Raw genomic sequence first — 17,180 nt, 5'->3', positions numbered from 1 at the left:
ATGTGGATTATGTGTCAATAAAACTATTAAAAAATTTTAATTAAAAAAATCAAATCAAAGGCTAACTAACCAAAAAAGAGGGATAGGAAGATTTCTAGGGAGTGTTGGTATTGGAAATTCATTAATCCACCCTATTGTGTAACATTTTTACTAGTATTGGACTGGACAATAGTAGACAAAAAGAAAGCAGGTTGCTGGGCACTGAACCAATTTGGGACCAAGTGCTAGAGAGGGAAGGGCATCCTGGTAAAAGTGTGTTGTGACTTGAACTTTGACACTGCTCCCTGGAAAACAGCTACAGGTTGCGCTGCTAACTGCAAGGTCAGTGGTTAGAAACCACCAGCCACGACGCAGGAAAAGGATAAGGTTGTTTGTTTTTTGGTCAGTTTCTCAGACTATAACCCTTTACAAGAGCACATAGCCTCATATTTCTCCCATGGCATGGTTGGTAGTTTTGAACAGCGAACCTTGAGGGTAGCAGCCCAATGCTTGACTACTATCCCAAAGGATACCCAAGAAATGACTGGGATTACCAGAAATTGGAAGAGAAAATGAAGGACATGGAGATTTTGGTTCCTATGAATCAGAATACCTTTGATGGCTGGGAGGTTGTTATTTTTTAGCCATTCCATAAAAGAAAAGACCAGGAAACCTGTTCTCATAGGTTGTAGCCTAGAATACCTCATGGGGAAGCTCTACTCTGTCTCATGGGGTCACTAGAGGTTCAATTCACAACTATTTCTGATATTCACCTACATCAAACATAAAAGGATATACATGTTTCTCAAATTTAGTTCAAAATAACTCTTGTTTTTAAGATTCATACAATTAATCTTCCGTTGTCAAGCTCTCAGTAATATTTAAAGTAGGGCCCAAAGTATCTTAATAGTTTTTTTTTCCACTTTGGTTTATTTTCCACTTTGGCAGAAAAGTAAAGTCCCAACTTTAATATTAAAAGTTTAAAAAATAACAATAACAACTCTGATTTCCAGGGAATAAGAGTCAAGTACAGGGAAACGCCTTTACCGCCTATTTTCTGGACACACCAGAATGATGGTTGGTGGATGACAGTAGACTGAGGGTTAGAATCTAAGGACATGGCCACTGTCTTCCATCAACTTCCACATGTAGCCTTGGACATCTGCCCATGAGGCAAAGTTGAAAGAGATGTGTATTAGGAAAACAGTTACGAAGGCACAATGATAGTGGTAATAATAATAATGAACAATTATAACTATTGATAGAAATAATAGAGTTTCCAAGAAATAATAGGGTTTTCAAGGCTGTGTCCTTCAGGAAGCAGATTGTCAATCTTGCTTTTTGAGGTGCATCTGTGTGGGTTCAAACCCCCAACCTCCCAGCTATTAGTTGAGTGATTAACTATTTGTGTCACCCAGAGATCTGAGATACTGGATTTTTCTGCAAATAATGTACATTATACCATTTTTGCATATCATGCAGCCCCTTTCAGATTAGCTTCCCATGCAGTCTATGTGCGCTCATGCACAAATGCGTTATTTACATGGACATGGTGTATGTGAAACATGGTACTCGACACAAATAAGTTTTAGAATGTCAATTATAGGGCAAAGGCATTAGGGTGCCAGGAAATAACAACGTTCTGTCATTTTGGAACACAGACTTCACAGATAGCAAACAAACAAAACACACCCACACATAAAGATTTGTAAAAGCCACTGGCTTTGCTATGCGCATTTCATACTCGTTTTTTCAGCACTCATTTCCATTATGCCCTTTATAATAATTTTTGTGTAATAAGAGTTCCAGTGAGGACCCACTCCAAGGGCTATGCTTTGAAAAACATGGGAGAAAGGTCTTTTTCCTTTTCAGTTGGCACTTATATCTTTTAACATTTCCCTTATTAAATCCGAATTAGGCACCAGTCCTTACCTGGAAATAAATCCAAAGGTCTCTATTGCAAATATAGTTGTTAGGTTACAGAAGCTGAAAATTAGAAATACAGTATTACATTTAAGCAGAATGCACTAAAACCCCCATCTCTCTCCATTGTAACAGTGAGGTCATATATAATAAAAGGTTAGTCTTACTTAAGTACCAATTTCAAGGTTGGCCAAGATATATACATTTACATAACAGCTGTGATGTTTTCTCCATTTGTGTCACTTAGGTGACTCTGAGATTTCTGAGCTCATCAGTACCACTTTCTGTCTTACTCACAGCTTTACATCACATTGGTAGTGGTTACCAAAGAACGGTGCTGTTGAATTAATAATAATAACCATGGAGCAATAATAATTATTCATAGAAATAATAAGCAACCAATACTTCCTGAACATTTCCACTTACAAAAAATTAATACGGATGGAGCATTTACTATGTGCCAGGAAGTGTGTTAAAAGTGTTCCCTATGTTATCTAAGCTAATCTTCATAGAAATCTTGCTTTAAGATGAATAAAATGAGACAGATAAGAAACTTGGCAAAAGCTTACACAGGTATAAGTAGCAGAGCTGAGATACCAACTCAGACCTTCTGATTCTAGAGCCTATGATGTTCACTGATACTGACTGGCCCATGCAGGGCGATGGACAATATTCCCCCAAATTCCAAATTCATTACCTGGGAGTAACACCATTGAGTCAATTCCAACTCCCTGTGGGTTTCCCAGACTGTAACTCTTTATTGGAGTAGAAAGCTTCATCTTTCTCCCTTGGAACAAACTCCCTGGTGGTTTCAAACTGCTGACCTTTCCACTAGCAGTCCAACATGTAACCCACTAGGCCACCAGGCCTCCTTGGAGAATATCAGGAACCCTGATTATGTAGAGCTACACTACCATTTCTAAGGTTACTGAGTATTTCTCTAAAATTTCACTAACTCGTTTTATTATTTGTGGTTTTGATCATAGTCCCTAGTGAGTATGAAGTAGTACAGCATTGTGATTTGAATTGCATCTCCCTAAAGACTAATGATATGGAGCACCTTTCCATGTGCTTATTGACCATTTGTATATTTTCTTTGGAGAAATCGCTACTAAATCTCTTTCCTTTTTTATTTTATAACCATTGAAGACTATTGTGTTAGTCTGGGTAAACTAGAGAAACAAATCCACAGAAACCCATGTATGCATAAGAGAGTTTTATATATAGGGTAAGTGTACCTTCAGAAAGTATCCCAACCCAGTTCAGTTCAAGCCCTTAAGTCTGACTTAGCTTATATGTCCAACACCGATCTACAAAGTCCTCCTCAAACTCACAAAACACACAATGATGCCGAATGCAAGGATCACAGGCCAGTGGGTAGAAAGTATTTGGATCCAGTGGCAGTGTAAGCATCTCAGCGCTGGCAGGGGTCTCCACGTGGCTTCTCCAGCACCCAGGGCTGCATCGGGGTAGGTCCACGTGGCTTCTCCTCAGGGATGTCTTGTAGGAAGTGAGCCTTGTCAGCTGAAGCACACTGGTCCGACCATTAGAGAACAAAAAAGGCGAGGCTCACCAAGCCATTTATCTCTCCGCCCTTCAATTAATGTCACATGTGTGTATCGGCCAGGTTGGCACAGTAAACCTTAACCATGTCAAGTATAATCTATTTAATGCTCTGATTTAAGCTTCTTGTTGTAGGAGGAGGTTGTCCCATGCATTTCTGAAATACCTGGATTTTGTCCAACTACTTTTATTTTTTTAAATTAGAAAAACATTTTATTAGGGGCTCATACAACTCTTATCACAGTCCATATGTATACATACATCAATTGTATAAAACACATCTGTACAGTCTTTGCCCTAATCATTTTTTTACATTTTATTAGGGGCTCATACAACTCTTATCACAATCCATACATATACATGCTTTTAAAATGAGTCCTATGCTGATTTCCTCTTTATTGTATATTGTCTTCCCTGTCCCACAAAGCAAGAGATGTCTTTCCTTCTAGTTAGTTATTTAGCCTCCCTTTGTCTCCCATCCTTGGTAACCATTAGAGTGTTTCATAATTTACTGTGGGCCTGTATTAGTTTGCTTATGCATGCATCAGGTGATGGGCATAGGTTGTTTGTCTTTTTTGCTATTGTGAATCATGGGTGTTCATGTATCTGTTTGTGTCAAGGTTCTCATTTTGTAGGATACTGGTGGGATTGCTGGATCACGTAGTATGTCTATTAGCAACTTTTAAGAATCCCCGTGCTGCTTTGCACAGTGGTTGTACTGTTTTTAAATCCCACCAACAGCGTCTAAGGGTTCCAGTTTCTCCCACCCTTGCCCAACATTTTATTGCCTTTCATTTTTTAAATGTTGCTATTAATGTCAGCAGTAAATGATATCACACTGTTATTTTGACTTGTCTCTCTCTAATGGCTAATGATCAGAGTAATTTCTTCATGTGTTTCTTGGCTGCCTGAATGTCTTTGGTGAAGTGTGACATGTCTGCTCATAGCCTCTGCCCATTTTAAAATTAGATGATTTGTCTTTTTATTGTAGAACTGCTGAAGTTTTCTATAAATGTTTGAGAGTAGTCCTTTGTTCAATATGTCATTGTCAAAATTTTCTTATCTTTTTACTCCTTAAATGCAATATTTTCCCCCTAGGCCTCACATATTTTCAAAGGCCTCACATATTTACTAATTTTTAATTTCTTAATGAGGGAAGCATAAAAACCAAGGAATTTGCCAATACACATTCACCTGATCAGATGGTGGCACAGTCTGAAATTCAGTTTGGCAGAGTGCTAGTGAACCTAGACACGTGTGGACTGAGGATCATCACACGTGTGGCTGCTCATAGACCCGGTTTGGTTTTTCTCTAGTGTCTTCTCTTGGAATTGGACCTGATCTTATTACCAGTTTTCATTTAAATTCACTGGGGGAGTGGGAGCAATTCTGCTTTTGTTTCTTGGCCAGGAATCTCTTGATCCTGAAAATCTTATGAGAAGACATTGTGAAGATGCCAGTCAAGCGCACTCAGGATGGTGGAGAAACAGGGAGCTTATGGAATCTTTTGATGTGCTTAAGTGTTTAACTTTTACCAGGTCCCAGTCATCTAATTTGTTTGCAGCTGTTTTTGCATTTTTACTTATGTTTGATAGTGTACTTATGGCATGCATTAAGTATCTTGAGTTTACCTTTATTTACTTATTTTTGGATGGTCTTCATAAATCAGGTCTATTTCCCCTTTTCCTGATGGGTTTGGGTAAGAGAAGCTGAAAAAAGATGCTGACAGTTTATATGACTCAATTGTGAGTGATTATTAACAGTAATTGTGATTATCAAAACTTGGAATGCTGATGTGGGTATTGTTCAATTTTGCCACCCTGATGGGTATAAAATGCGCCATCTCAGAAGTAGGGGGCATAGTTGTAATTAACACCAAGAAAGGAGGCCCAGGAGTGGAACATACTATTTGGCTCCTGAGATAGCTGTGCATTAAACTTTCTTAATCCAAGGACCTAGAGAGCTGTGATACCAGAGATGCATCAAAGGAGTGGCGGCAGCAGAACTAAGAGCGACCGTGAAATTGAGTAGTGGATTTCCCAGGCCTTTAAGCAAGTAAAGCAGGATGCTTGTTTTCAGAGTGGAATGCCTCCAGGCATTTAACTAGTGAGCTAGATTTGCTGCCTCAAAGAGCTAGAACTGAGCATTTTGGGGTGAGGCTTATGGTGGCGTGGAGTGCTTTCTGTGCACATTTTAGCAGTGCTAAAAGAGCTTTGTAACATTATCCAAACAGGACCAGCCTACGCTAAAGGGCCAAGGAAGAGAAGGCTGCCTATGGGCGCAGTAGAGAAGAAGCTATCCTGACCCAAGGCTATCCAGACTGTATCCTGAACATTTTTAATGTGTTAACTTCCCTAATAAACTGTGTGATCATAAGCATGATCGGTGAGTTCTGTGTGTCAATTGCGATGACTTTGAACCCAGCAGAGAAGGCGAGCATGCTTTGGGAGGGATGGTTGGTATCAGAATTGTTAAAGATAGCAGGAGGGCGACGGCATGTCTGACCTTAGCCTCACAGGAGTGGGCCAATGGCTAATGTTGATGGTGATTCTCTTTTTCGCCCATTGTGCAGTCCAAGGAGACCAGATGCTCCCCTTCTTGCAGAAGTATGAGTCTCCTCAGCCCCCTCACCTCCTGTGGTAGCTACACAATTTCATGTCAACTTGATAAATAAGAATGAAGGGGTGGAGTCTAGCTTGTCAGGTCACTACGTGATGTCTCTCTTCCCCCCTGGAGATGGGACACACACACTCTCTCTCTTTACATTCCTGTTGACAAGCAATATGGAGCCACACTCATGAGTATGCTTTTGCCGTGTCCAAAAGGTTTTGCTATATTGTGTTTTAATTTTCATGTATTTAAAAGGATTTTAAAAGTTAATTCCTCATTTCATCAATTACCCAGTACCTTTAAAGCAGTATGTGATTTAGTTTCCATGTATCTGAGATTTTGTTTTGCTCTTCCTATTGCTGTTTTCCAATTTCATAACATATAGTCTGAGAAAATGAATTGTAAAATCTAAATGTTTTAAAAATTATTAAAACTTACTTTGTGTCCTAACAGATGGTTTATTCTAGAATATATTCCATATGTACTGGATAAGTGTATTCTATGCTGTTGTTGGGATGAGTGCTCTGTATATATCGAGGAGGTCAAGTTGATTAATCGTGTTGTTTGGTTCTTCTGTGTCTTTACTGAATTGTTTTCCCAAAGATTTTTCAAGAGTAGTGGTATAGTCTGCTTCTCTCTGCAGCTTTGTAAGAGTTGGATGACCATATTTCCATGTTCCTTCATTGGGTGTGTACATGTTTCTTATGGTTATGTGTGCTCATTCTACTGACCTTTGGAATCATTATGTAGTACCTTTCTTTGTCTCTCTTTTTGGATTTCGCCTTGAAGTGCATTTTCTTGGAGAGTACTATTGACACTCCTGCTTTTTTGGTTGCCATTAGTTTGATATTCTTTTCTAACCTGGTGCTTAGTCTGTTTTTGTCTTTGTGTATAAGGCGTGTTTCTTGTAAGGAGCATATCGATGGGTCTCATTTTATTACACAATCTACTACTCTCTGTTTCTTGTCTGGCATGTTTAATGCATTGACATTCAGTGTCAATTTTGATAAGTGTGAGTTGGTTGCTGTTTTCAAGACTGTTTTTTATGTGTTGATTTCTGAATGTCTTGAATGTTGCTCTCAGGATTGTCTGTTGTAATCTGACTAGAGTTCTCCTCTTATGTGGTTTTTCATAATGCTGGTCTGTTTTCACCAGTTCCTTTAGTTTCTACGTATCTGGAAACTCTAATTTCTCCCTCTTTATTGAGGGATAATTTTGCTGGATATAAGATTCTTGATTAGCAGGATTTTTTTTTTTTTTTCTGTTTTATTTTTTCCATTTTCTTCTTGCTTGTGTAGATTTTTCTGGAAAAACCAGTTTATTCTTATTTAGTTTCCTTTGTAGGTGATTGTTCTTTTTCCCAGTTGCTCTCAGGATTCCTCCTTGCCCTTGATATTGGAAATTTTGACTACAACATATTGTGACAGCTTTCCTTTGGAGTTTGTCTTCTTTTGGATCCTTTCAGCTTCTTGGTTATTTTCAACTTTTATGCAGTTAGGGAAGTATTCTCCCAGGATTTCTTGTACAATTTTCTCTGTTTTTTTTTTTTTTGTGTGTGGTTTGTTTTATGCTAGTTGGGATCCAAGTGAGATGTTCCTCTTGAAAGGTCCCATATAGCGACACAGGGCATTTATAGAAGTCTAGACAAAGACATATACATATGCAAATATATATGAGGATGGGGAAATAGACCTATGTGCCTATATTTATAGGTTTAGTATTAAGGTGGCAGAAGGATATTGGGCCTCCACTCAAGTACTCCCTCAATGCAAGAATACTTTCTTCTATTAAATTAGCATTCTATGATGCTCACTCCCCCCCCCCCCCCCGCCGACATAACCGCTGAAGACAAAGCAGGTGAATAAGCAAATGTGGCAAAGAAAGCTGATGGTGCCCGGCTATCAAAAGAGATAGTGTCTGGGGTCTTAAAGGCTTGAAGGTTAACAAGTAGCCATCTAGCTTAGAAGCAATAAAGCTCACAGGGAAGAAGCACACCACCCTGTGCGATCACAAGGTGTCGACGGGATCAGGTATAAGGCATCATCAGAACAAAAAAATCTTACCATAGTGAATGAAGGGGGAAGTGCAGAGTGGAGACCCAAAGCCCATTTGTCGGCCACTGGAGATCCCCTTGCAAAGGGGTCTAAGGGGAGGAGATGAATCAGTCAGGGTGAAATGTAGCACCGATGAAGAATACAGCTTTCCTCTAATTCCTAAATGCTCCCCCCGCCTCCCGCCGACTCTCATGATCTGAATTTTACCTTGCAAGTCTGGCTAGACTAGAGGATGTACACTGGTGCAGATAGGAGCTAGAGGCACAGAGAATCCAGGGCAGATGATACCTTTAGCACCAGTGGTGTGAGTGGTGATACTGGGAGGGTAAAGGGAGAGTGGGTTGGAAAGAGAGAACCGATTACAAGGATCCACATGTGACCTCCTCCCTGGGAGATGGACAACAGGAAAGGGGGAGAAGGGAGATGTCGGACAGGGCAAGATATGACAAAATGATAATTTATAAATTATCAAGGCCTCAAGAGGGATGGGGAGTGGGGAAGGAGGGGAAAAAAAAGAGGACCTGATGCCAAGGGCTTAAGTGGAGAGCAAATGCTTTGAAAAATGATCAGGGCAATGAATATACAGATGTGCTTTACACAATTGATGTATATATGGATTGATAAGAGTTGTATGAGCCCCTAATAAAACGTTAAAAAAATGGTCCCATATAATCCTTAGGCTTTCTTCAGACTCCTGTGCTCTTTTACTTGATTGGTGCACTCCGATATTGGAGTCGAGAGATTTGTTTCAAACTCACTAATTTGGCTTTCCAGTTCCTCAGTTCTACTACTCTGGTGTTGTCTAATTTTCCTATCAGTATTAATTTTCAGATTTCTATTGAGAATAGGGTGTGTAGTTTTTCTATTTTCCTGTTTTGTTAAAATTTCTCCATCTATTGAAAGTATCTGAACATCATTCTTCTGAATTATTTTTCTTGGAGTTCTAGGGTTTTTGTCACTAAAAAAATTTTTCGATCTGGGTGTTGTTTACTTGTTTGTGCCCACTTTTCTGTGAGCGTATGTGTGTGCACTGAGTTTGACTGTTTTCATAGCCATTTGTGCTGTTAGAGTTGGGGATATCTATGAGAGGGCTCTCAAAATGGAGAGGTCTCTGTGGAAAAATTTTGGTATATGTATTGTGAAATTCTTTTATTGAGATCACAGGTATTTATTATGACTGTCTCTTCTGTGTCACGTGACCATTTAATCAGTACATGGTTTCCTTTACTGACTCTTATGCTGGTTTTTGCCTTGAATTGTATTTTATCGGAAATTAAGATTGCCACTCCTGATTTTTAAAAGTTTTATTAGCATTTCATCCACATGTAATACAATTCAACTATATCTAAAAAGTTGTAAAATTATCATCACATTCAAGTCTAGAATATTTTCTTCCTTGTTCTTATTTTTCTTTTCTTCAAAATTTCTGTTAGCTTGATGTATATTTTCCATCCTTTGATTTTTAGTTTCTTTATTTTTGTCTTTTTTTGTCTTTATGTTAAAATGTGTCTCTTGTGGACAGAATATCGATGAATTGTTTTCTTTTTCACCCTAATTTTTGTCTCTAGATTGGTTATTTAATTTATTTACATCCAGTGTAATTACTGATATGTATTTATTTTCATTTTTAAAGATAATTTGATTGGGGGTTCTTATAACAATTGTATCAAGCATATTTGCACATATGTAGCCATCATGATTTTCTAAACATTTACATTCTAGTTGACCCCTTGGTATCAAGGGCTCCTCCTTTGGAACTGCTGGTGTGTGGTTCTACGTAATTTGGTTGTTCATAATTTTCTTTGCTGAGTTAATTTTGTTTGTGGGTATTCTTGTTTCTTTTATTGCTGTTGATATAGTATTTACTAAATCTTTATGATTTTACTCCTTTTTATTTGGATGAGAAGATGTATTTTCTTTTAGGTTAATCTTTAGTTTGTTAGTTTCTTCCTAAGTTTAAGACAGTCTGTTCCATCTTGAAATTCTCTTGACTTCCTTTCTAGTATGAGGTATGTAACTACATTATTATTACCTCTTTTTTTGATGGTTGAATTCATGTTTATTGTTCTAAAGAGATTATAAATTGTGTGGTCAAACAAACCAAACTCACTGCCATCAAATTGATTTCAATGCATGGTGACCCTAGAATAGAACTGCCCCTTTGAGTTTTCAAGGCCGTACATCTTTTTTTGGAGATGTCTCCTACTTTCTTCTTCTTTTTTTTAAAAAACATTTTATTAGGGGCTCATACAACTCTTATCACAATCCACACATATACATACATCAATTGTATAAAGCACATCTGTACATTCTTTGCCCTAATCATTTTTTTAAAACATTTTATTAGGGGCTCATACAACTCTTATCACAATACCTCTTTTTTTTTTCTTTGTGTCTATCCTCATATACAAACTGATATCACCAGTTCCCTATTTTCAGTCTGGTAGGTTTATTTTAGATATGTCTGGACTTGAGGTTTTTTTTTTTTTGATGACATTGCCATGTCTCTTAATCTCAGCTTAGTATCGACCATTGTTTCTCTTTCTCAAGAATTCTCTGTATCATTACTCACAAAATTGGTCAGGGTTTCACAGATTCCTTTAATTTCTTTTTATTTTAATTTCTTTTTTTCTTAATTTTGCCATTGCACTCAAGGAAAATTTTTTCTTGCTATATAATTCTTGTTTTTTCTTCTTGTTCTTCCTCTTCTCCCATAAGAGTTTTATATTGCTCCCTTGGCTGCATGCTTTCTGCTGAGAAATGAGACCATACTCATATTGGTTCTCCATTGTAGATAACTTTTAATTTTCGCAAGTTGCTTTCTTTATCTTAGGTTTTGGACAATTTCATAGTGATATGTCTTGGTTATTTTTTCCTGCAGTGTATCCTGTTTGGGTTTCATTGAGTTTCTAAAATATTCTTATGATTTACATCTGTTTTCCATTTCATTTTCTGGAAATGGTTTAATATTCTAAATCAAAGAGTTAACATTTATCTATTTATGGTTTATATTGAGTTTTAAATTACTTTGATTATTTTAAGTTTAAACAATCACTTCTTATTCTAATATTGATACTTAAAAACAACAACATTTTCTTCTTTTGCTATTACAGCTACTATCCAGTTATCAACAGTGTTATAAACTTGATTTTTAAAAGGTTATCTCATTAAAAAAAATTCATTCTTATTGGGGTTGTGTTAGTCTGGGTATACTAGAGAAACAGATCCAGGGAGACACTCAGATGTATATACAAAAGAGCTTTATAGAAAAGAGAAATTGAATATTGAGAAAACATGCCAGTCCAGATCGTCTGTAAGTCAAATATTAGCCCATATGTCCGATGTCAATCTATAAATTCTTCTTCAGACTCATGAAGCACATGCTATGATGCTGAATGCAGGAAGATCACAGGCCAGTGGGTGGAAAGTCTTGTGGATCCAGTGACAGTGCAAGCATCTTAACGACAGCAGCGGTCTCCACATGGCTCCTCCAGCTGCAGGGCTCTAGCATAGCTCCATGTGTCTTGTCAACAGGAATGTCTTGCGGGGAGAGTATCTGTGTCTCGCCTCCAGTGAACTATTTATCTCCTTAGTGCCTCTGAATGAGGTCATAATGCTGCGACCTGATTGACAGGCTAAACTCCACCTTTTCACTCCTAAGCCTAAAAATGACAACAGATTGTGTATCTACAACAGGGGTACATGAGTGATCGTCAATTAATATGGCCCTTCTAGTCATGATTCTTTATATAATCTATTATAATTCTGGACTTTATATACCTATGGTTTTGGTCACATGTTGGAGGGCATTTTCTACGAGAGGACAGGAATAGGATGGTATTAAGACCTGATCTTAGTAGAGGATAAGAGCAAGCCACTTATTTTGTTTCCTTGAAGGCATCTTTAAGGTCTCACCTTAGTACAGAGTATGAATGAAATCACACCCTTCATTTTTTCTTTTCAAAACAGTCATTTTATTGGGGGCTCATACAACTCTTATCACAATCCATAAATCCATCCATTTGTACATTTGTTGCCATCATCATTCTCAAAAGATTTTCTTTCTACTTGAGCCCTAGGTGTCAGCTCCTCATTTTCCCCCTCCTTACTTGCCCCTTCCCCCCGCGAGCCCTTGATAATTTATAAATTATCATTATTTTGTCATGTCTTGCACTGTCTAACAACTGCCTTCACCCACTTTTCTGTTGTCTGTCCCCCAGGGAGGGGGTTATATGTAGATCCTTGTAATTGGTTTCCCCTCTCTACCCCACCTTCCTTTCCCCCTCCTGGTATTGCTACTCTCCTTATTGGTCTTTTTTTTTCTCTTACTTATTGGTCTTGAGGGGTTTATCTGTCCTGAATTCCCTGTGTTTCCAGCTCTTATCTATACCAGTGTACATCCTTTGGTCTAGCTGGATTTGTAAGGTAGAATTGGGATCACGATAGTGGGGGGAGGAAACATTAAGGCACTAGAGGAAAGTTGGATGTTTTATCCTTACTATATTGCACCCTGACTGGCTCGTCTCCTCCCCCGACTCTTCTGTAAGGGGATGTCCAGTTGCCTAGAGATAGGCTTTGGGCCTCCACTCCACACTCCTCCTCATTCACAATGATATGGTTTTTTTGTTCTTTGATGCTTGCTACCTGATCCCATTGACATGATCACCTAGGCTGGTGTGCTTGTTCCATGTGGGCTTTGTTGCTTCTCAGCTAGATGACCGATAGCTTATATCCAAGTCTTTGAGACCCCAGGTGCTATATCTTTTGATAGCCAGGAACCATCAGCTTTCTTCACCCCATTTGCTTATGCACCTGCTTTGTACACTCTTCATTTTCCTTGGTTCTATAATGGTACCTGATTTAGTTAAAGTTTATTGTGCCAGCCTGGCTGATAAGTACATGTGGGGTTAATTGAATGGTGCAGAGATAAATGGCTCGGTAAGCCTTGCCTTTTGAGTTCTCGGGTATCTTGCTTTGTGATGGTCAGACCAGGATGCAGCTGTCTTAGCCAGTTCCCTGCTTTAGGTGGCAAGGCTCACTTCCTACAAGACATCCCTGAGGAGAAGCTGCATGGACCTACCCTGATGCAGCCCTGGGTGCTGGAGCAGCCGTGTGGAGACCCCTGCCAGCACTGAGATCAAGGGTAAGGTTGCTTAGAGAAGAGGTATACTCTAGCCCAGGTGGCGATGAAGCATGGTAGTAGGGCAGGAGGAAAGTCAAGGGAGCTGGAGGAAAGAGCTAGGAGTCAAAGGGCATTCATGGAGGTCTAGACAAAGACATGTACATGCAAATATATATAGGAGGATGAGGAAATAGATCTATGTGTCTATATTTATAGGTCAAGTATTAAGGTGGCGGAAGGACCTTGGGCCTCTACTCAAACACTCCCTCAATGCATGAATACCTTCTTTTATTAAATTGGAACTCTATGATGCTCACTCTCCCGACACAACGGCTGGAGCCAAAGTGTGTGAACAAGTAAATGTGGTGAAGAAAGCTGATGGTGCCCGGCTATCAAAAGAGATAGTGACTGGGGTCTTAAAGGCTTGAAGATAAACAAGCGGCCATCTAGCTCAGAAGCAACAAAGTCCACATGGAAGAACACACCAGCCTGAGTGAGCGAGTGGTCCCAAAGGGATCAGTTACCAGGCATCAAAGAACAAAAAATCATATCATTGACTGCACACCTCCATGATAGGATCGCTGAAGACAAATGGGTGCATAAGCAAATGTGGTGAAGAAAGCTGATGGTGCCCGGCTATCAAAAGAGATAGTGTCTGGGGTCTTAAAGGCTTGAAGGTGAACAAGCGGCCATCTAGCTCAGAAGCAAATAAGCCCACATGGAAGAAGCACACCAGCCAGTGCGATCACGAGGTGCCCAAGGGACCAGGTATAAGGCATCATGCAAAAAAAAAAAAAAGATATAAGTGTGTGTATGTATGTGTATATGTGTGTATATGTATATATGTATGTATATATATATGTATATATATATCATATTAAATGAAGGGGGAAGTGCAGAGTGGAAAACCAAGGCCCAAGTGTCGACCAATGGAGATCCCCTCATAGAGGGGTTTAGGAGAGGAGATGGGTTAATTAGGGTGTGAGGTAGTATCAATGAAGAACACAGCTTTCCCCCGGATCCTGGATGCTTCCTCCCCCCAACTACCATGATCCGAATTCTACCTTGCAGGGCTGGATAGGACAGAGGCTGTACACTGGTGCATATGAGGGTTGGAGGTACAGGGAATCCAGGGTGGATGATACCTTCAGGACCAAGGGTGTGAGGGACGATGCTGGGAGAGTGGAGGGTGAGTGGGTTGGAAAGGGGGAACTGATTACAAGGATCCACATGTGACCTCTTCCCTGGGAGAGGGACAGCAGAGAAGGGGGGAAGGGAGACTCCGGATAGGGCAAGATATGACAAAACAACGATGTATAAATTACCAAGGGCATATGAGGGAGGGGGGAATGGGGAGGGAGGAGGGGAAAAAAAAAGAGGACCTGATGCAAGGGGCTTAAGTGGAGAGCAAATGCCTTGAGAATGATTGGGGCAGGGAATGTATGGATGTGCTTTATACAATTGATGTATGTATATGTATGGATTGTGGTAAGAGTTGTATGAGTTCCTAATAAAATGTAAAAGAAGAAAAGAGAAAAAAATGATTAGGGCAAAGACTGTACAGATGTGCTTTATACAATTGATGTATGTATATATATGAACTGTGAAAAGAATTGTATGAGCCCCAATAAATTGTTAAAATTAAAAAAAAAAAAGAAAAGATAACCATATCAACAAAAGTGTTGATAATAAAGAAACTTCCAAAGAAAAATGGCTCCATATCTATTTTGTCAAAGGAAGTCCCATTACTTTAATCACCTATTATGGAAAACGTGAAACCATATTGATTGTTTTCTTTCCTTTACTTAACCCAATAGATCAGTAGCCTGTATTCTTTATTCCCCGATACAGGTTACTAGATTTTTCCCCCCCTCTTTTTCCCCATTCTTCCCCCTTGACCTCTGGCTTTGATAATTTTGCTATTTTCATTTATCTGTGTGATGTGTTTATTTTCCTTTATGCCAGTTTTCTCGGATGCATTTTCCTAACATTCCCGTAACCAAAATACAGAAGAACCCTCTCAAACATTTCAAATTCTTTTGCCTCTTACTCGAACATTATACATTGTTTAATTTCTCTCCCAGTGTTCTACTTTTCCCATGCATGGTATTTTCTACCCACCTTCCTGAGCCCTGGGGACATTGGGTTGCAACCACAAGGCCAGCAGTTCAAACTCACTTGCTGCTGTGATAGGGCAAACTTAGTCTTTATTCTCCCTTAAAGATTTACAATCTTGGCAACCTGAGATTGAGTCACTATGAGTCAAAACTGACGCAATGGCCATGGGTTTTGTTTTATTTTAATTCTGACTCTAGGAGTCCTGGTGGCACAGCAGTTACAGTGGCTAACCCAAAGGTTGGGGATTCAAACCTACCTGCTACACCATGGAAAAAAGATATGGCCATCTGTTTCATAAAGATGTACAGCTTTGAAAACCTGTTGAGGCATTTCTACTTTAGCCCGTAGGATTATCTATGAATCAGAATATACTCAGTGGAAACTAACAACAATCTTGATTCCACAAGCCATTGACAATATGCTAATATTGAGCTCCATGTCACTGTTAGTGTAGTTATTTCTTTTACTCTTTTACTTGAAGTGTATTTCCTCTGGCAATGTAAATTCTACTGATGATTCATGTTCTTCAGAAAATTTTTTGTACTTGTCAACACTTAAATCATTCCCATATTTTAATTACTACTGTGCCCACTGCCATTAATTCAATTTTAAGTCATAGAATCCCTATCTAAGGTTTCTGAGACTAAATCTTTTTTTAAATTTAATTAATTTATTTTTCAAGTCGTTTTATTAGGGGCTCATGCAACTCTTATCACAATCCATACATACATCAATTGTGTAAAGCACATGTGTACATTCATTGCCCTCATCATTCTTAAAACATTTGCTCTCCACCTAAGCCCCTGGCATCAGCTCCTCATTTTCCCCCCTTCATTCCTGCTCCCCCATCCCTTGATAATTTATGTTATTATTTTGTCATATGTTTCCCTGTCTGATGTCTCCCTTCACCCACTTTTCTGTTGTTTGTCCCCCAGGGAGGGGGTCACATGTAGATCCTTGTAATTGCTTTCCTCTTTCCAACCCACCCTCTCCCCTCTCTCCCAGCATTGCCACTCACACCCCTGGTCCTGAAGGGATCATTCACCCTGGATTCCCTGTTTCTAGTTCCTATCTGCACCAGTGAACATCCTCTGGTCTAGCCATATTTGTAAGATAGAATTGGGATCATGATAGTGGGGGAAGAGGAAGGATTTAGGAACTATAGGAAAGTTGTATGTTTCTTCATTGATACATTGCACCCTGACTGGCTCATCTCCTCCCAGAGACCCTTCTGTAAGGGGATGTCCAGTGGCCTAAAAATCAGCTTTTGGTCTCCAGTCCGTACTCCCCTCCTCATTCACTATGGTAAGATTTTTTTCCCCCTGATAATGCCTTATACCTGATCCCTTCGGCACCTTGTGATCACACAGGCTGGTGTGCTTCTTCCATGTGGGCTTTGTTGCTTCTGAGCTAGATGGCTGCTTGCTCACCTTCAAGCCTTTTAGTCCCCAGAGGCTATGTCTTTTCATAGCTGGGCACCATCAGCTTTCTTCACCACGTTTGCTTATGCACCCATTTGAGACTAAATCTTTGAGGGAGAAAAAGACTCACCTTCTTCTGCAGAGATCTAACATGTTTAAACTGTTGACCTGTGGTTAAGAGTCCAATGTTTAAACCACACCACCACCAGGGCTCTTTCCATCAATAAAACACATGATTGCTTTTGAGAAAAACCTTGCCCAGATTGCTCTGATTTAGACTCGCTTTGTTTATATATATCCCCCTATACTTTTTTCTCTTCCCAGCTTAATTTTATGTAGTTCAAAGTCTTAGTTTGTCTTATATCTGTATCTAGCATGACAATCATCTTA

At 39.3% G+C, this 17,180-nt stretch overlaps 1 protein-coding gene across 1 annotated transcript in view; it reads right to left on the bottom strand.

The window, feature by feature from the left end:
- The window catches only part of CATSPERE (catsper channel auxiliary subunit epsilon), a 134,807-nt gene that overhangs the window by 4,375 nt on the left and 113,252 nt on the right, over positions 1 to 17,180 (bottom strand). The window contains exon 15 of the mRNA XM_075542684.1: positions 1,912 to 1,965. Within this exon, the coding sequence (XP_075398799.1) occupies positions 1,912 to 1,965 (54 nt within the window). The remainder of the gene's footprint in view (positions 1 to 1,911; positions 1,966 to 17,180) is intronic.

Source organism: Tenrec ecaudatus, chromosome 1 (genome assembly GCF_050624435.1).
Source record: "Tenrec ecaudatus isolate mTenEca1 chromosome 1, mTenEca1.hap1, whole genome shotgun sequence".
Taxonomy (NCBI): domain Eukaryota; kingdom Metazoa; phylum Chordata; class Mammalia; order Afrosoricida; family Tenrecidae; genus Tenrec; species Tenrec ecaudatus.
Note: the sequence above shows the minus strand (reverse complement) of the source record. Positions and strands in the feature narration are given on the sequence as shown.